Source organism: Diadema setosum, chromosome 20 (assembly GCF_964275005.1).
Source record: "Diadema setosum chromosome 20, eeDiaSeto1, whole genome shotgun sequence".
NCBI lineage: Eukaryota > Metazoa > Echinodermata > Echinoidea > Diadematoida > Diadematidae > Diadema > Diadema setosum.
Genome location: NC_092704.1, coordinates 5,248,501 through 5,269,756, shown reverse-complemented (window position 1 = coordinate 5,269,756; position 21,256 = coordinate 5,248,501). Strand labels below are relative to the sequence as shown.

The 21,256-nt window shown below is 39.1% G+C and overlaps 1 protein-coding gene across 1 annotated transcript; it reads left to right on the top strand.

The window, feature by feature from the left end:
* The first annotated feature begins 1,031 nt into the window (after positions 1-1,031).
* LOC140243668 (uncharacterized) lies at positions 1,032-20,963 on the top strand. Its single transcript, XM_072323333.1, has 5 exons — positions 1,032-1,143; positions 1,712-2,101; positions 5,375-6,103; positions 8,667-8,806; positions 19,914-20,963. The coding sequence occupies exons 1-5, from the start codon at positions 1,038-1,040 to the stop codon at positions 20,961-20,963; spliced, it is 2,415 nt and encodes an 804-aa protein (XP_072179434.1). The 5' UTR covers positions 1,032-1,037.
* The last annotated feature ends 293 nt before the right edge of the window (positions 20,964-21,256 follow it).

Genomic DNA, 21,256 nt, shown 5'->3' with positions numbered 1-21,256 from the left:
TTTGCTACAAATTGTATTTTCTAGTACATGTAGTTGATGTCTTGATTCCGCGGAATTAAAAACACGCGAAACTCTTCTTTAATACCTGGTTGAGCATGAAAAATTATTCGCGTGAAAATATTCACTCTTAAAGTAAATGAGGGATTTAATAATACTCTTTATAAAATGGGTTCAAGAATGTAGCCAATTGGAAGCGCTGAAATGAGTCACATGCGAGTGCATTATTTTTTACGATCATGCACGGCCTGACGTCACAATGTTTACACTAGCAGTGCGCACTCAATCAGTTGTTACAAGTGCGCGTCACGCGCTACTATACGCGCTGTCAATCCTGTAAATAACTTCTAGTTCGGGCTGCCAGCCGGCCTTTCTTGTGCAAAACATGTGGCGTACGTATACTCTTATATGTACAGTACTTATGTGCGGGATTTCCGAGTGCGACGTGCGTAAATGTTTGGGACGAACATCTTCGGACATCTTGACTTTTGAGCGAGTGCTACATGTAGCTGACTTGTATTGACCCACAAAGGTACGTGAAAAATGCTGTTAGTTTTCGACCCATTTTATAAAACAAATGATGCACAGGATTATTTCGTGGCGTTAGTGAAGGTGCGGCGCACTCTCGAGTATTGACAATGGTGCACCTTCACTAACGCACTCTATCCTGTGCATCATTTGAAAACTCTTCACCAACTATTAAGATTCCAGACATTTGTGCCAACTGGTGAAGAAGCACTCTGGTGGGTATGCCCATCACCAACCAAAACACACTAAGGATTAGGAAAAATTTAAAGTTTTCTTTTATCATTTGCTACACAACTGGTTGAATGCCATCACAAATTATACCACTCGTGAACGTGACTTGGAATCCTGACTTGGATAGGCAAAGTATCAGAGATAGCTTATAGTAATATAGTATTTTGGGGCATGTCTGGTGCTTGAAGTAAACCTTTCATTCATTCAAATCACATGATCACAGGGTCAGTTTATTGCTTCCTTTCAACTGCAGATTCCTTGCCATCATACAACAGATCAACATGGCAGTCTTGTGGATTAAGATGGAGGTAGAAGATGACAACAAAATTGAAGCAGAACATCCATCACAGGCCAAGGAGGTCCTTGGGGAATACATCACTGAAGCAGGTGAAGGGATTTCTGCCAAACTGAAGTGATTCTGTCAACTTTGACTGACTTTGTCACACTTGTTATGATTAAAGGTTAAAGTCCTGTTTTAGCTCTCAAGCATAAGCTTATTGGATACAGCCTATTTCTGCAGTTGCTTTCCTTGGATTGCTCCTTTAAATTTTTTCTTCTTTGTTATTCAAGTACGGTGCCATGTAATGTGTATTCAATAATTGTTAATGTTTTGTTCATCAAGTTTATTAATTCTTCTTTAAAAATCTTCTGATATGTACAAAAGAAAAAATGTATTGTATATTATTATGCTTGTTAATGGCAGAAATAAATAAAGATCAAAAATCAAATATCAAAACAATACATGGGTATTATGGCACTGGTACTTGCAGATAACTTTTCAAAGTTGCAGTACCTATCCAATATGGGAGGCATTTCTTCACGAGGACAGTTCTGTTTTTACTCACTCCCCAGAAATCCTAATTACAATACCAGAATGGGTTAATGATGTACATCTTCATGAATTGTGTCAGTAAAGTCTAATTTCATGCAATTTTGTATTAACACCCAATTGCAGAAGAAGGAGAGACCTACCTGTGTTCTCCTTCCTCCATTCCAAAGCCAGAGATGGAAAAAGAAGTCTTGGTCAGGACTTGCAAGCTACCTATGTGTGAAGATTGTGGTAAAGCATTCTCCCGCAGTGAAGATTTCAGACAGCACCTGACAAGACATGGATGCAGCCATGCCCAGAAATGCCCCACCACCACAAGAATTGTGCCTGATGACGAAATGGTTGTCATGCAAAGAGATCAGCTACTGTGTCATGAAGCTGAGGATGAGGCCATCTCCACTGGACCAGTAGAGTATCCCACCGAGGTTAATATCAAGGTTGAACCTCCATCTCTAGGAGACTTGCAGACACAAGCAATCAACCTTGACAACTACTACAGCGACTGCATTGGTAATGGCGAGAGCAAAGAGATGCTATTTAGTGTTACAGACATTGCTGTACAGTGGACTCCCAATATAACAAAGTCCTCGGAACTGGCAATTCTTTTCGTGATATTGAAGTTTGGTAATCACCGAACAAACAATTAAAAACATAGAGAGGATAATGTTGTGGCCTGAATTTTTATTTCGTTATAATGAGAGTGCACTGCACACTGCACTCCTAATATAACGAAAACAGGTTGTAAAAACAAACTCTGTTTTCATACAGTGAAGTTAACATTCACGCAGCAACAGTACCCACCCTATGTTTTTATTGTTTATTTGTTTGGTTTTAACAAAATTTGGATGTACCGACAACGAAAAAAACCCCAAAAACTGTCGGTCCGAAGGACTTCGTTCAAGTTGAAATCTACTTTACAGGGTGTGTTTTGATCATTCAATGCTAGCAGGAATCATGTCCAATGAACAAAATTAGATGGTATGGGAAGAGCTGTTTGTTTCCACATGTGACAGATAGATCGATTGATAGATATTCTGATATAAAGCAAATCTCTACATTGTAATTGTGAAGATGTTTTTTAGAAATAAATATGGAGAATGGAAAGTAACAAATCCTGCTTTTTTAAAGATAGCAAATCTAAAATGCTCTATATTTTTATCACCTGTTGGACTTTTTCATAGTTTAAACTTCCATATTTTCAGAAATTCAGAGGAAAACCAAGATATTCAATCTTTATCCAGAATACATTTGTTCAGGCTAATCTTGGTTCTTGAAATTGAACCTTTGTGACCTTTTTTTTTTGTGTGTGGATTTGAGATGCATGGTCAACTTACTACTTGACATTGAATTCGAATTTTGATGCCCAGAAAGAGCAAAGAAAATCATTTTTAGGTGATCCGAGTGTCCTCTCGGATCACCTTCTGTTTTTGTACGGATTCTTTCTTCTGTTCCTTCTTATTTCTCCCCAAAAGTTGTGCATCGATTAGCTCAGAAAGTCCTCTTCCTATCCATTTCAAACTTATACCATATATGTATCGTCTCCCAAAGACGGCAATCGAGCTAAAATCAAAGTGATCAGTCGACCGTGACGTCACTATGACGTCATTATATGAAAACACATTCTCAATCATATCTCATTAATGGAATGGAATTTTTCAATGAAATTTACGTCACATATATTTCAAGTCAAGCGCATTCTACTCATATTCTCAAAATTCATCTGTACCTTAAAATGTGCGCGTACGCGCGCGTTGAAATATTTGTATGCTCAAATCAAGCTCAAATTTTTTTTGCACACGTTTCAGACCATTTAGAACATTTTTTGAAAAATTGAAAAAATTTTACGGACGCGTACGCGCGCGCGCATATACGCAGGCACAGCTCATACGCAATGGAAATTTCCCGTTTTTTTACACTTATCGCCTGTCTGAAATGTCAGGAAATATGTCTACCAAGTTTCAAGTCAATCCGACTCAATATGACGTCATACGGGCCCGTCAAAGTTGAAATTCCGCGCGCACGTCAATGGCGATATACAGTGCAACAATGCCAAAAAACCGCCAATTTTAAATCCGATTTTACTCGTCAGGATGGACGGTGACCCCCCATTTTCTTTACATATTCTGAAAGCTGATGAGTTGTACATGTCATTTCATGGGTTGGCGATGCTGGAAAAATGATTAAAAGATATCAAATTTCTTAATAAAATAAAAAGAGTAAATTTTCAAAACAACGTCATCAAATTACAAGTTCACTCGAGCGTATCTCACTTATCCTTTGCCCATTTTCACCCAGATTTCAGAATGGTGTAGCTTACTAAATGCTCTTTCATTAATATAATAACAACATTTTGATTAGATGACGGCATCACCTCGTAATATTGGATTGAAAGTAATCTTGTCAAATTTGACCAGTTTACGTTTTATCTTAATGGGAGTGCAGTTTTTCTGGAAATGAAAATTGACATGACTATCTTTTTCGAGCACTAGCTCACCTATGCTTCGGTGAATTTCTCTAAGATTTTAATATGTTGAAGCTGAGACTTTGGGCTATCATAAGTGTGCCCTTCATTTTTTCATCGGTATCGGGATCACGTCCAAAAACTTGGTTGAAATCAAAGCCTATCTTCGATGTATTTTCATATTTCTTTCGTTTTCCAACTTTCTTTGCAATAACTCAACAAAAACATACTCTATCACCACCATATTTTGCACATGTTTCATGTCACGAACATTATTTCATAAAATAACAACTACTTCATCAGACGCCATCTTGGGTATGTAAATTAGGGTCAAAGGTCATAAATATTTCATCCTGTATCTTGGTGAATACATGTTCTATCTTCCCCATATTCTGCACACGTAAAGACCGTGTTACAAGGATCATTTCACAAAATAACCACTTTTTGCTCAGATGCCATCTTGTCTGTGCAGATCGGGGTCAAAGGTCATATGTACTTCTTTTTTTATCTTCGTTATGACGTGTTATCTCTATGGGAGGGAATTTTTCTAGATGTGAAAATTGACATGATTGTCTTTATCGAGCACTAGCTCACTTACCCTTCGGTGAATTTCTCCCAGATTTTAATATGTTGTAGCTGAGACTTTGCGCTATCGTACGTGTTCCCTTTGTTTTTCATATGGTGTCGGGATCACGTCCAAAAACGTTGAAATTAAAGGTTATCTTCTATGTATTTTCATATTTCTTTCTTTTTCCAATTTTCTTTGCAATAACTCAAGAAAAATAGCCCCTATCAACCCCATATTTTGCACATGTTTAGTTAATGTTACGTACATTATTTCATAAAATAACAACTACTTGATCAGACACCATCTTGGGTATGTAAATTAGGGTCAAAGGTCATAAATGTTTCATCCTGTATCTTGGTGAATACATTGTATATGTCTTATCTTTCCCATATTTTGCACACGCAAAGACCATGTTACAAGAATCATTTCACAAAATAACCACTTTTTGGTCAGATGCCATCTTGGGGGTGCAAAGTGGGGTCAAAGGTCAAATATACTTCATTCTGCATCTTTGATAGTGTATACGGAATTCGGTACCCAAGATGGCAGGTCTGACTCCCTTTTCAAATGAGAATCCAAACATCACACGACCAATGTCCCTAATCTCAGGTGAAAACTCGAATCATTGATTTAAAAAAAATCGGATCACCTACTGTAATTTGTCAGTCTTCACAAATTCCGAGTCTAGTTTTGTGTGTTTTACTGTTGAATACTTTGTTTGATATTTGTGACATACTGTCTTATGACTCCTTTCCAATAGATGATGCTCTGGAGACAGGAGACCAAGACGTAGCCAATGCTGAGAAAAGCGTGACATCAGAGGCATCCACTCAGACGGCGTCTGTACCTGGGACACTTAGACCACTGGCCACGGTTGTAAGTATGTGTGACAGAACGAACACTTCAGTGGAATGCAACTCTTGGTCTCACGGGAATGTGCCTTCGACCTTCGGTGAAGAGTGTCGTATTTGTGGAGGCCGTTCTGTCAATCTCGCAAGACACATGCGACTGCACGAGGGAAGAAAGACAAACAAGTGTGAACAGTGTTTTAAATACTTCCCTACAAAGTGGGACACAAAGAAGCATGTGAGGGTAGTTCACAGAGGAGAAGTACGTTGTGGCAAACCCATTTACAAGTGTGAAATGTGCCCAACGACCTTTGAAAAGAAGTGGGATCTCAACGGTCACAGAAAACTGCACTCACAGAAAAACTTCGCTGAGAGTAATGTGAAGCGCAACCGCTGTTCCAGTTGCTATCCACGTGACCTGGAATGTGAAGCACACAGGAAGGTCCAAATTATCAAGCCTGGTTATAAACATGCTCTGAAAAAGAGTAACGTACATAACGATGAACCAATTCAGTTTTCAAAACGCTGTGTCTGCCACATCTGCCGGAAGTCAAGTGGAACACGTTGCAGAAACAAGAAACACATGCTTGTCCATGCTAGAGACAGTCGAGCCAAATCCTACAACTCAAGAGTTTTTAAAGGTAAAAAACAAAGTTGTACTGTGAAGTGTTTCTCATTTTGACCTATTCTATTATATTTATACAGGCATGAGCAGTAAACTCCGTGCTTCCATTGTACATTACACTGTATAGTACTTGGCCATAACTTTCCCTTGTACATACAGTTGAACATAATGTAACTGTGTCTAGGAGCATACTTCCATTGTACATTCTTTTGTTAGTAAAAGTGCTCTGCCCAAAGTGCTGTACTCTTCAAGAAATTTTATCCTGAAGCTCGTGATATGTAGTTACTAGCACATACAAATTGTATACATGCAGTCCTATCCACTGAGATGACAACTCTTCAGTCCTACTAAGATTTCCCAAATGCTGCACTTTCCATGTACAGTTGTACCTTTTTATGCCTCCGCCACGAAGTGGTGCCGGAGGCATGATGTTTTCAGGTTGTCCGTCCGTCCGTACGTCCGTACGTCCGTCCGCATTTGTTTACGTGATAACTTGAGTAATATTGACTGGAATTTTACCAAACGTGGTCCAAATATAAAGTATGATGGCCAGGCAATTACTTGATTAGATTTTGGGTGAAATCGGCCAAAGGCCAAAGGTCAAAGGTCAAGGTCAAATCATGAAATTGTATCTGTTTACGTGATAACTCAAGACTGGTAGGGTGGGACAATTACTTGAGTAATTTTTGAATGAAATTGGACAGAAGGTCAAAGGTCAAAGATCAAGGTCAAATCCTGAAATTTATCTGTTTACAATGTACGTCTACATCATAACTCAAAATTGGATAAAGCAGCTTTCACCAAACTTGGTCCAAGGATGATGTATGATGGGGCAATTAGCTGAGTAGATTTTGATGGCATTGGTAGGAGGTCAAAGGTCAAAAGGTCAAGGTCAAATGCTAAAAATGTCGCTATTTCCCCCATATCCATGCAATGCCCAAAGGTACTTTCTTGAAACTTAGTGTAGACATGTACTACTGCATAAAGATTCTCCAGAGAGAGTTTCATGTCATAAGGTCAAAGGTCAAAAGGTCAAAGGTTAGGTGAAAATGTTACAATTTCACTTTTCTCGCAAATGGTTCAATGTATCTTCATGGAACTTGGTACATACGCATTATATGTACTGACTGGCAGATATTTTCTAGGGAATTTAGGGGTCATGGGTCAATAGTCAGTGGTCAAAGGTCAAGGTCAACTCTTCAAAATTTTACTCTTTCCCTCATTTACTAGTACATTGTATATGCAATGCTTGCATTATTATTTTTAAAACTTTATAGTATGTATTACCTAATGGAGATTCTCGTGGAAATTTCCTGCCAGAAGGCCAAAGGTCAAAGGTTAAAGGTCAAGGCCAGGTTTAGATGCAAAAGAAAAAAAGAATCTATTTTATACTGTAATTACACTCTTTCTTCATACCTTGAAAATTACTCAATGCATAAACTTATAAAAGGGTCAGTCAGAAGTCAAGTAAAAATCCTCAATTCCCAAATACCTGTACTCTTTAATAGACAATTATAGCAAACCTACAATTTAGTTCAAGGAGTGTGAACATTCAAGATATTTTTGACAAACCTGCAATTTCAATGTTTTGCCAGTTATGTGAAACTGTCATCACACATTGTGGAGACATTGCACTATACACCTATTGGGAGAATCATGCATTATGGCAGAAGCATCCGTCGCCATAGCGACATTTCTAGTTATTAAAGGGGAAGGCTAGTAACTGATCAGTGGGAATCAGTGGAAATGCTGGGAGATGATTGTTCCAATTCTTATGGGATTCATTCAAGAGTTCATTGTATATCTATTGTTGTGTGAAAATGATTTGCTTCAGAATGGTCTCATATTCAAGTAATGTGCAGCTTAATGCTTCCAGGTTAGCGTCCCTGGTCAGTGACGGAGCATTAATCTGCACATTACTTGAATATGAGACCGTTCTGGTGCAAATCATTTTCACACAACAATAGATACACAATGAACTCTTGAATGAATCCCATAAGGATTGGAACAATCATCTCCCAGCATTTCCACTGATTCCCACTGATCAGTTACTAGCCTTCCCCTTTAAGACCAAATACAGCTCACTGTCTTTGACCTATGTAAAGAATATACAATGTACAGTGTATACCAGCCTTATGTGTACTGAAACTTAATCATGGCAATGAGCACAGAATTTATCTAACTGCACTGTAAAGGAAGATATGAAAGCAAGCGAGTTGATGCATCTGAATGTATACAATATCTGTTTCTTTTTGTTTTTGAAATACATTATAATCAATTTAATTGAAAACCTTGCGATGTAAAGGTACAAGTTTTGCTGTCCAAATTACTTGGGTGTGTAGCCTGAATTGTCTTATTAGCTCATCTTTGATTTTGCAAAAGTAGTTTTATAAATTAATGTTTGGACAGATTCATTTATAATGTAAATATAAGCTCTTATGAACTGTATACTCTATGCATTCTTAAAAAGAAAATAAATATTGAATTGTTTTACAATCATCAGACTCTCTTGCATGATACAAAAGGTATTATCTTCTTCAAGTGTACACTTACTGCCTGTTCTGTATTGTTACCATCAGGACCAACACTCAGCAAAGCCTACCAGGCACAACAAGCCCCATCCCACAAAGAATGCCCACAACACCAGATGTACAGTGGAGATGCCTCACTTAAGCAGTTCCAGCCTCAACCCCCTCCAGACCATCAGCAGCAGAAGGAGGTAAATGTTGTCTTGTTTAGCAAGAAAAGTAATTATCTGGTAGATATTGTTGATGTTTTTGCTTCCATGAACATGTTACAGCATAACATAAAGATGCCAATCATTTTGTTTTTTTGACTCACTTGAACAGCATTCAGAAAGAGACTGCTGTAAAAGTGGAAATTTTCACAGTTTAAAGGGGCATAGTCCCGGTAGTGAAGAGGGTGCTGTTGATGATACTGCCGATCACCGTTAGCATTGATACGAAGAATACCGAAGTTGAGCTGTCATCAAGAGTAAAGTGCGTAGCTATGTTGCTAAGTAACATTGCCTTCGTTGTCTTCTCTGCGCATCGCGCAGTCTGTAGTTATGCCAGGGTGCGTGCATATGTGCTTGTTATTATGACATCACAAAAGAAGTTTGCTAAAGCTGTCATCTCCCTCAGCCGAATCATGAGCCGAACTGTGATCCGACCACTGACTACAGTGAATCGGACTTCTTCGGACTCGGGGAAGTGGGGTAAAGCGTAAGCACTAAAGAGGAATCGATAGCGTAGGTCTCTAGGATCTGTAGGAAACTTGCGCCGTGCGCCCGCGTACGCATTTGACTAAAACACGGGGACGATGCACCTTTAATGTCCTTATTCTGCGGAATTAAAAACACGCAAACATTTGTCTTACTGTCTGAGTGCCACAACTTCACTGGAGACATTATGTTTTGGGGTTGTCCATTCGTTTGTCCTGTTTCTGATCTTGTGATAACTTAAGGTCAGCTGCAAGGATCAATTTTAAATTGGAACCATGTGTGCAAACTATTAATGTAACACTGATCTGATTAGATTTGGGGTCAAGAAGTCAAAGATCAAAGGTGTTGTACAGAGGTAATAATATGTCACCTGCTACAACAAAAGGATCCGAAAGTCAGGGGAGGACAATTTCCTGAAAGTGGCATGACATTATTTCCTTACTCTTCTACTTTAATTTCATATATAACACAACTCATAAAGGTACTCGGTTGCGGAGATATCGATGATTTCATCAGCGCATGTCAAGTGGTTGAGGAAATCAGAGTTTCGAGAAAAACGCCTTCAAAGTTGTCCTTCCGAGGCTATCATGGTCAAGGGGAAGCGAGACAGTTTTCACTGCTTGACAATAAGCCAGTTCACAGTTCCAATCTGAGCATGTGCAGGTAAAGGCCATTGCAGGCCTTCTCTTGAAATGGATTTGCAACTGAGGTATTCAAAACCTGTGTAGGGCTTCATGACAACTGTGTTATAAATGAACCAGGTGCAGATTGGTATTTACAGGTGAATGTGCATTCTTTTCAGCAACATTAACAAAAGCCATTCATGCACTACTGACATGTAAATTACCCCTTCCGGCATGGTTGTTTTCAGCTGCTCTTCTTGAAGACTATTCCATGATTTGCAAAGTCTGTGGTTGAAGAGGTCCTTGCAGACATGTGGTAACTGTGAACTGGCTTATAGAAGGCACGCTCCTAGCGACCTCCGCCATGTTCATTCAAGCTTAGCGCCAGTGGTCTACGCATGACCCATCGGTAATCAGGATGCCATGCACTGACCAATGAGATCACTCCCTCGTTGCTAGGGGCGGAGTCTAGCCACGGCGCTATAATCCAAATCTTCGGAAACACGTTTCTCTTACATTGAAAGTAGGAAAATCATGGGCCAGAAAAGTGCTTATTCCTTGCCTTTCCTTTGATCATTTAGCTTCAAAATTTCGGCAGATGATGGACAAGACATTAGACTACAAAATTATGCCAAAAACAGAAATCTGATTGTTTTGACCAATTTTGATGATGTAACTTCAAACTTGATTTTCTCGGCTCGGCCGTCAGCGACTTTAGGATCCTTTTGTTGTAGAGGGTCATATATACGTAAAAATAGCCAGTTCTCATAGTATATAACTTGTGAATGGTTTGACATGTTGACTACTAACTTGGTAATGTCTGCATGCTAGGGTGATAATCACCCGAGCAGATTGGGGGTCATGAAGTCAAAGGTCAAAGGTCACAAAGTGTACATCATCATTAACAATAGCACATTATCATGATGATTTGTGAATGGTTTGGCATATTATCTTCAAACTTGGCATGTGTACATACTTGTATGGTAGGGTGGCAATGATCTGAGGTCTTTCAAACATGGTGATCTGAATCCCCATTGTGCTTTTTTTGGTGCCTTGCGGAGACTGTGGATTACTTTGATGTATTTTTGGTTACACCATAGCTAAATTGAACAATCTATGCTGTTGCATGTACTACAATTGGACAGGAAAGCGATATTGAGAATTAAGAATGGACTACGAACATTGAATTATGTTTCTTGGTACAAAAGATCAAGCTTATGATGAGAATTGAGGAAATTGTGGTGGATTGCAATAGTAGAACAGAGAGAGAGAGCAAAGTGATGAAGCAAATAAGCAGAGGTACAAGTTGAGCCATGTGTCAAAAAAAGAGAATGTAGAGTAAAAAACAAAGCCGATCTGAAATTCTGCAGTTTGCTTTCAATAGGCATATTATTTGGACAAAATGAGATGATAATCACAGTCAAATCATCTTTAACATCTTTGTCAAAACATCTAAGAGGACAGCATACTCTTAGGAAGTTTGCCTAGTAGTATTGGCATGGGTTGCATATTTGTGATGATGGCAGAAAGTAAAAATTGAAAGCAGCTATTGTGTACATTGATGCTTGTATGAGAGGCGAATATCAGACAGTCAAAGTGACGGTGGCACAATGAAAAGTAAAAGCATACCTTCGAGTTTATATATGCAAAAATCTGACAGTTGAGGTGATAGCAGCAAAAAGGAATAGAGTGCATAGCAGCCATTGTGACCAAATGTGCGCATGCAGTACTAATTAAAGTTGTAGTTGTGCTTTAGTGACAATAGGCCCAAAGAGGAGTGCTCTCCCTCCTTGCATTGGCCCTCTTTAGTTTAGGCAGGGAGGTGTTACAGAGATGGAGTGGCAACTCTTTGTAATTCATGCAAACACATGTTTGGGTTCAAGGCGTTACAATGGAAGCATTCCACTATGCTTTGAAGTCATGCTCAGCACCGCTCTATTTGCAAGACAAAGTCTTGGGTAATGCGCACATTTCCGCATGATAGTTTTCTGTCTTTTAATTTGGGATATTTTGATCTTTCAAAAAAAGTATTCCGCTAAAGCGTGTTCCAGCATGTTTTTAATCTATTTGCTGTCAAAATTGTACGTTTTACACTGCATTTTGATTCGCTGCTCCAATTCAAGGTACACAAATTCATTGTTGTCATCACATTGAAAGAGAGAGCGAATTGCAGGAGGGGCAAGTATTTCTAGATGTGAGAGCGCTAGTCCGGATTATTGATGCTCTCTTTTGTCAAAGCACCTGGTTTCCGCCTGTAGTTAAGCGCATAACTTCTCGGCGGTGCCGCGCATGACTTCAAAGGAGAGCAGTAGATGTCTCTCCTTCTTAAGCACCTCCCTGGTTTAGGGCACCAATCTATGGGGCAGTGTCAATGTTGTTCCCCCATAGCTGATTATGTAATCATGTCTTCCTCAGACAGTCATGGTCAGTGGCATATCTAGAGGGGGTGCACCGGGGGCGCACCGGGGGCGCTTCCTCTTTATTTTTTGGTTAAAACTAAACAAAAAGAGAAACAAATTGGGGGGGGGGGGCATGTGCCCCTTTAATTTTTTAAAGGCACCTCCCCTTTACGGAATTCCTGGATCTGCCCCTGATGGTGACAGCAGCTATAATGAAACAAGTGCTTCTGAGTCTGTTGTTTACAAATGCGTGCGGTGGTCATGAGTTGCGCTTGACAGATAATAGGCCAAACGAGGGGCAGGCGCTTGCCCATGTGCATTGGTCGTCATGATACAGTAGGTCATTTGAGCCACTGATTGGGCATTGTCAATGGTTCCCCCCGCATAACTAATCATGTAACCGTGTTGTTCTCACATTTCATCTGCATTCTGAGACTGTCTTCCTTATTGACAAAACTTTACGCAATATCATCAATCACCTGTGCATGCAATAAATCGAGCTTTTATGGTTCAACTTTATCATCATGGTCAAGTACCAAGCTAGAAATCCGGAAAGTGGTGTGTGGATGGCTGTCACCCTTGTCTCGAGGAACGATGCTAGCGCCAAAGTGAGGTAAGCATCACAAAACGAGTGATAAATGAGTGAATGAATGCATGATGGCCTAGAGCCTATCAAAAAACTAGTAGAGAAGAGCGGTCTTCAACCTAATCACCGCAAAATAATTTGTCTTCCTATACCATTCTGTCTATACTTCAAATTTGCCTGATTTATTTGTCCTCTCTGATCCAGAAAAAGAATGCTATTGGTAAGTTGGCTGTTTGTACTGCTGGTATTTCACACCTAATAACTTTTCCCCCATTATTCTTGCAAAAAACTACTCAGTTTGATCTTAAGTAATTTCTTCATAGTTATTTAGCAGCTGACCTTTCTGTCAAAAAGTAAAATTGTGTTTTTTAATTTTCTTTCTAATAGATGGAGCAACTACAGCAATGTCGCTTCCGATGTCCCGGCTGCTGATGTTCGAAAGGCTGTCTTGAAGAGACTACTGCTGCAGCCCATCAATGAAGACCTATGGCCGACTACGACACCCTTCACTCTCCAGACGGGTGATAAATGTCAACTGGTCAATGCCGACGGACTGGATGGAGAGATTGTAACAGTGCGCACCAATGATCCATTCAATGGAACGGTAAGTTTCTTTGAGTATAAAGTGTGTCATGTTTTTGTGTATGTCTAGTGTAGATAATGGGTAGGGGGATGAAACATCAGAAATTCGTTATTAAAAAATAAATACTGCTGGTTTAACGTGTTTAGCATCTGAATTAATTTTGCAAGATCTTCTTCATCCAAGATGTCTTTACATGTAGGTTGTTACTTTAGAGAGCTCTAAAATTCAGGGGCGCTTTAAGAAGAAGTTAGCATTTTAATTGTCAAATTTTAAAACATTGTAATGTGCCGGTACATGTTATATTTAGTAGGAGACTAATTCTACATTTTTATTGGTGTGGATCGCCTTAAAAGGCATAACTTTTTATTTCATTTTAAGGTTACTACTTTGGAGCATGGGAGTTGTGCCTTCCAGTACGAGGACATTGCTGAAAGTCTGCCACTGACAACATTACCTACATTGGAGCGACCTCCAGCAAAGAGAGTGGCAACACAACCAACGATTACCAAGAGGGCAAAGTTGGCATGTCTGGCTACAAAAGAGGTACTTTTTGTCCCCGCCGAACGAGTTTGAGCAGGGGACTATGAAACGGGCTCCGTACGTGTGTGTGTCCGTGTGTCCGTCCGTCCGTCCGTCTGTCTGTCTGTCTGTGTGTCCGTGTGTGATCAAAATGTTCAATTTGCTATTTCTCTGTCATTTATGAGCCAATTTTGGTTCTGTTTGTTTTATATGATAGCACTACATGGGAGCTTTGAAACTTCTACACAGAATTTCAGTTGTGACCTTTGACCTTAACCTTTGACCTATAGTACATTTTGCTTCATAATACTACTCCTTCGCCATTTCTAACCCGATTTCAATTCCGTTTGCTTTATGTGATGGCACTAGGTGAGGGCTTCAAAACTTCTACACAGAATTTTGACCTTTGACTTCTTTGACCTTTGACCTTGATTTTTGACCCATATTGTACATTTTGCTACAAAATGCTACTCCTTCGCCATTTCTAACCCGATTTCAATTCCGTTTGCTTTATGTGATGGCACTAGGTGAGGGCTTCAAAATTTGTACACAGAATTTTGACCTTTGACTTCTTTGACCTTTGGCCTTGATTCTTGACCTATGTTGTACATTGGCTACAAAATGCTACTCCTTTGCCATGTCTATTACCCGATTTCGATTCCGTTTGCTTTATGTGATTGCACTAAGTGAGGGCTTCAAAACTTCTACACAGAATTTTGACCTTTGACTTCTTTGACATTTGACCTTGATTTTTGACCTGTATTGTACATTTTGCTACAAAATGCTACTCCTTCGCCATTTCTAACCCAATTTTGATTCCGTGTGCTTTATGTGATGGCACTAGGTGAGGGCTTCAAAACTTGTACACAGAATTTTGCCTTTGACTTCTTTGACCTTTGACCTTGATTTTTGACCTATATTGTACATCGGCTACAAATGCTACTCCTTCGCCATTTCTAACCCGATTTCGATTCCGTTTGCTTTATGTGATGGCACTAGATGAGGTCTTCAGAACTTCTACGCAGAATTTTGACCTTTGACTTCTTTGACCTTTGACCTTGAGTTTTTACCTATATTGTACATTTTGCTACTAAATGCTACTACCGGCAGGGACATATATTACGCACTGCGTAATTTCTACTTTTCCTTGTTATTTCTTGTTTTTCCACTTATATGCAATATTTTTATTTCAAAATAAATTGCAGTCACTTATCCAGTTGGCAACTCATTATTTTCGAGCCCACCGGAGGTGTGGGGAGACTAAGGATCGCCTGCGGCGTCTGTCCGTCGTTTGTCCATAACGCTACAAAAACTTCAATAAATCTTTCCTCTGGGCTTCAATTGCAATCAAACTTTGAGGGATGAGGGGTCATACAAAGTTTCACATTTTACCATACATGAAGGTCACCTCAAGGTCAAAGCTCACAGGCAGGGGTCAACGAACTTTTAGAGCCCATTGTTAAGTTTTTATGGTGCATTTCTATTATGGGTCATAACTTTTGATCCATAACTCCATTTGTGACCAAACTTGAATGGTAGATGTCCCTTTGGGAGTGGATGGTCACCACACGGTTAAAGGTCTCAGGCAGGGGTCAACAAACTTTTAGAAACAATGTCGCCGACAAATTTCATCGAAGAAACAATGAAAAACATAAAGTCGAAAAAACAAAGAAATACATAAGAAATTCAAAAAACAATAAAATACTTAGGAAATTTTTTCTGATTGCGCAATTTTTTTCTCTTACATTTGCTAAGGACACTAAAAAGAATATTTACACAAAGAATGTGCCTGTTTTGAGCTTTATTTAGTGATTTATACCAAATTGTCAGATTTCATGCATCATTATGCATAAATTAGCATAATTTAGTTTAAATGATAATTTTTGAAAAAAATAACTTCATGGTACTATAGATTACATCATAGGCAATGTGTATGCCAATTTTTGTCGCGATCGCGCGGTCGACGGCCAAGATCTGGAGGGGGGACCTGGGAGGCCCCCCCCCCGGCTCTATCATCTACCTAAATAGCCCGGCCTAGTTAGGGTTAAGTTTTTATGGCGCGTTTCTATTATGGGTCATAACTGTTTGATCCGTAGGTCCGTTTGTGACCAAACTTGGATGGTAGATGTCTCTTGGGGAGTGGATGGTCACCACAAGGTCAAAGGTCACAGGCAGGGGTCAACGAACTTTAAGGGCTCAATGTTAAGTTTTTATGGCACATTTCTTTTTTGCAATAAATTTTTACTCTTTTATATCTCTTTTTGTTTGTTATACTCTTCTTTTTATCAGTTATATCCCATTCGCGTACAATTTCTTGTATGCGAATGGGCGAGACACATTATGGCAATTGCCTTGTTTTTAGTCTACTTGATCCACCACAAACACAATTTTAATCATTTTCTTTGTTAGAAAGTAAGAGCTGCTGAACTAACAACAGACCCAAGTAAGATCAATTGAACTAACAAGAGACCCAGGGGTCTCGCACTCACAGGAGTTCTGTAAAAAGAGGAGTGTTCGCAAGCATTTTAATTTTACAAATTTCTTGAGAGCCGAGTTTCGCGAAATTAAAATGCATGCTACTTGCAAATTTCATGCTGCAAATAAGGTCATTTAGTTCCATGAGGCTGCGTTCACATAAAAGTATACTATTCGGGTATTCGGGGCTCGTTTTCGAGGGCACGCGAATAGCTTGAATCGGACGATAGGATTTCCTAACACCGGTTCACATAAGAGGGCACTTTTCAAATGTACCGAATAGCATAGAATAGTGTAGCATAGTGGGAATCGAGCTTGTTCGATTTTCTTGCAGCGTATACTGTCTCTTGTTAATGAAATGACAATTTTGGTCTGGATTTGCCCTTTAGCAAAAATAAGCATGTAGACTGACATTCTGATGCAGTTTAGAAATTGTTAATAAGATTTGCTGGGATGTAGGAGGAAGAAATCCTCACTGCATGGGATGGTGAGTTGATGGTGCGGGTGATGGTGTACTGGGTGCCCAAATAGCGAATAGCGAATACCGTATACTTCTATGTGAATGCAGCCTTAGCGAGAATTTTAGCGGTGAAAATATCCTGTGTTGCAGTATAACAAGTTGACATTCCATGCATTCTTGCAGACTCTTACCTGAGAACATTGGAAACTTGGGCAGAGGCAGCTTTGAAAACTGAGCACAAGGTGTCCATTTGCACATTCCGTCACACTAGTAAAAATACCTGCCAAGTACACTGTACTTAGAAACTTGGACTCTGCAGTTTGGCAAAAAAAAAAAAAAAAAAGACTTTATGCTCAATCACTTCTGATTCTAGAGAATTTTCTTTTTTTCTTTTTTTTATTGAATGTTTCTTAGTTAGGATGTTTAGGATGTTTGGGGCCCCTGGGGCCTCAAAGGGGAACAAAGTGCCAATTTGAACACATTAAGATCCCACCCTCCTAGAAATGCTAGTTGCCAAATTTATTGAAAATCCATTGTTGTTTTCAAGAAGAAGATGAAAATGTATGATTTAGGCCTCCATTAGGACCCCTCCCACCTCCTCCGTGGGTTCCAAGAAGGGCACCCCTGATTCCACCATGAGCAAACTTGAAGTAGAGTAATCAGTGTACTACATGTAACTCATCATGTTAACTTAGCACTATTACTTCTGGTTCTAGAGAAGTGACCATGTAACGTGCCTGTACCACTTTAATGCAGCCTTTTCCCCCAGATTTTGACGGTTTCCAGATTTGGACATTTCCCATGAAAGTTTTCATCTCTCTTTAGTTATGTGATGGATATACAAGGTACCGATAAGTTTGAGAATTATATCTCAGCTCCAGCGCTAATGAACTTGTTTCAATTCCATCAGTTATGGTTCACGTTTTTGCATGCATTCGAACATATGGGCAGAACAGGGAACTCACTAGTCTGATTACAATGACAATAAGACTTGTGTAACAATGAATGTTTGCCACTTTGTATTTGTATTTTACTAATTTGTGCATGGGACTGTTGATTCAGCATGAAATGAATGTCATGAATAAATGCGTACAAAAATAAATAGAGAATGATTGTCCCTTGTTTTGTGCTAGTACTGTACTTGTTGAAAAACATTTGAAATATGTGTGGCTAGGGAAATTCATTATTTTTGTGAAGACAGAAATATCATTGATTTAATAACAGACTGAAAAGGCACGAGGGGAAAATCTTAAACAGCTGAAATACAAACATGGCTGTAGTGGAGGTTGAAAATCATTGTGAATGTGTGGGCAGGTGCTGCATTGTCTTAGGCCTACTAGTACTTGATGGTGTGCGTGTGTGTGTGTGTGTGTGTGTGTGTCTCTGTGTAATTTGGTAGTTGTGGGAGAGAGAAATCCTTTTTGATTTTGGATGGGTGTTCTTACATTTTCAGTGTAAATTCCTTATGATTGGACAACCTCTGCAAACCCTCTGTAGGTTTGATGATTATGTCATGATTTCGCTGCAGACTGTGTAGGGCTTTTCAATCTTATGTGAGTTTGTCACTGTGCTTTGATGAATTGTATTTAATTACTTACTCTGTGATCTTTGAACTTTGAACCATAACGCAGAACAGGGACTGTCCTTTCTTGTTCCACAGCACACAGCCGCCACCCACAACTGCCCCACACTGTAAAGCCTCTGTGATTATTTTGGGACTTTCAAAAACTTACCAGAGTTGTGAAATGAAATTCAATAAAACATGAATGGGACTAGAAAGAAGAGGGGCTTGTGTCAGGTTTGAAGGGGGTACTGATGATCAAAAGGAGAACTGTACTCCTCCTAAACAGAAATGACGTAAATTTGTCATTTATCAAACCAAATTTTAAACAGAACTAAGTAAATTTGATGTAGTTATCATTTTTTCCTTGTGTGGATATAAAATTATTGTAGCTTTGTTTTCTTAGGAGATGAATCATATGTCAGAAGATTTCTCAAGCAATATCATTCAAATGCAACGAAGAAGAATTATTAAGAGGCATGCAATTTTTAAAACAAGTACAAAATTGCACATTATCATAATTAGATTTGATATTAAAGCAAGTACCTAATAGATTTCATTTATAAAAAGAGGTTTAGTAGAGGTAAGATATTTTGCATTGCATACAATTCTCTCAGCTTTCTTCTGCAGATTATATTGTCTGATCTTACAATAACTTCATGATGCAATATACTGATATAGGAGTTGACTTCATATTATAGCATTACAAACCATAACGAAAATTTTTTGCTAAAAATATCTTACTTTATATAAAGTTTCCTTATTAGCAAAAAAATCTGATATTGAGTTGTTATTACATTTGAAACAGATTTACTAACAGGAAGGCAATCATAAATTTATATCTTTTCAGTAAAATTTAATTAGCAAATATCAATGTTATCTTCAGACAAGCATACTGGTGTCATCAGCATATAAAACTAGGTGTAATTCTATCTGTGAAATTGCAAATATCACTTAGACATAGAAGTGGGCCAAATATTGAACCATGAGGCTCGGTACAGCCCAGGCTACCCAATGAATATGTTAACTAATAAAATGAAATAATGATGTTAAGAATCAAAAGCCTTACTCAAATTTAAAACACGCATACGCAAAAGCCTTACTCAAACTTAAAACATGCATACCAATATTAACTGATTGGTAAGAATTGCGAATTATTCAAATAGGAAAAAAATAAAACCTTTCCATTATATTTCATTGACATCTAGCTGTGTAGAAAAGTCCTTTTACATTTTATTTGATTACGTAGACGCAATTGCCAGACCTTTTACTGTGCGTCAGTAAAGGGTTATGTCTATTGTGATAATGCTATAAAGGCAGTGAGCATATTGTACCAACTTTACAAAATTGATTTTTTGTTTTTGTTTGTCTCTTATGTGTTGTGTTTCCTTTTGCAGAAATGTGCAGCACACGGTCACGGTCCAGCAACAGACAGTCGAGTCAGGATCAAACCAAGTTGGGATAATGCAGGTGACAGAGGGAAAGAGAGTGGGGAAAGAAAGAGAAGGGCAGGAGGAGAGGATGACGATAGAGGAAAGAGAGGAGATCTAGAAGAGGAGGAGGAAGCAAGAGACAAAGAAGAGGAGAGAGTGGAGGGAGAAGAGAACATGTGTGTGAGAGAAGAGGTTATAGAGATAGTAGAGGAGATAGGGGGGACAGGAGTGGAAGCTGAATATAGTGATGAGAGAGAGAGGGAAGAACAAGAAGAGAGAGACGATGGGGAAGAGCAAGGGGAGAGAGGAGAGGGAGAGATGTTGGAGAGTGATGATGAGCTATTGAGTGTACTATCAGATCCTATTCTTGGAAGTAGATCTCACTCTGAGCGTGCATCTTGCCATGGGTGCTGTGGCCGCATTGAAACATCTATAAATCGATTGACCACAGCAGTGGAGGGGATGACTTCCCTTCTTGAAAAGTTAGTTAACAGAAATTTGAAAAACCACAAACCTAGAAATTGGGAAAACCACAAATCTAGAAATTTGGACGACCACAAACCTGTGTCAGAGCCAGAACAAACTTCGGAATGTGACAGCGAAAGCGGAGAGAGTGAAAATGACGGCACTTCCAAGTCTCCAAGGAACAGTGGTTCAGGAATCCCTATGAGCAATGGGGAGTTGCTTGGCTGGGGAGCAGGGATCCCATTGAGCGAAGGAGAATTGCTCAGCTTGCAAGTCAACGCGACTTCGAGAAAAAATTTTGCCAAGAAGCTTTTGAGCCAGCTTGTGTCAGATGACATTCTCAGTGAAAGTAATTGCAATGGCAGGGGAAGCAAGATCTCCCAAAGACCAATGGTAAAAAAAATAGACCAACAAATTCTGTCCTACGTTATGCAAACTACTTTAGAACGTTACAATGTACCTTCACATGAAAAAACAATGTGCATGCAAGAATGCAGGAATGCAATTAACCTTTACTGTAGATCACTTTTTTATAAGAAAAACAAGTAATAATTTCGTTTCCTTCTTTGTTATACCCCCGCCACACATAGTGTGAAGGGGGTATATAGGAATGACCGTGATGTTGGTCGGGCGGTCAGTCGGTCGGTCGGTCTGTTGCAAAATCTTGCGTCGCGAACTCCTACAGTTTTGAAGCAATTTAAATGAAACTTAGGGTAAATGATGATATTGAGGTATAGATGTGCAAGACATGTTTTTTGCATTTGTCAGACAATACGTTGCCATGGTAACCATAATTTTACCAAAACCTTTTGGATTGAATAATTTCCATAGTACAATGTATT

Bases quoted from the DNA above. Each gene is read 5' to 3' on its own strand.
- LOC140243668 (XM_072323333.1), top strand. From the start codon at position 1,038: ATGGCAGTCTTGTGGATTAAGATGGAGGTAGAAGATGACAACAAAATT. The intron at 2,102-5,374 runs GCGAGAGCAAAG...CCTTTCCAATAG, and splicing joins CAGCGACTGCATTGGTAATG to ATGATGCTCTGGAGACAGGA. The intron at 6,104-8,666 runs GTAAAAAACAAA...TGTTACCATCAG, and splicing joins CAACTCAAGAGTTTTTAAAG to GACCAACACTCAGCAAAGCC.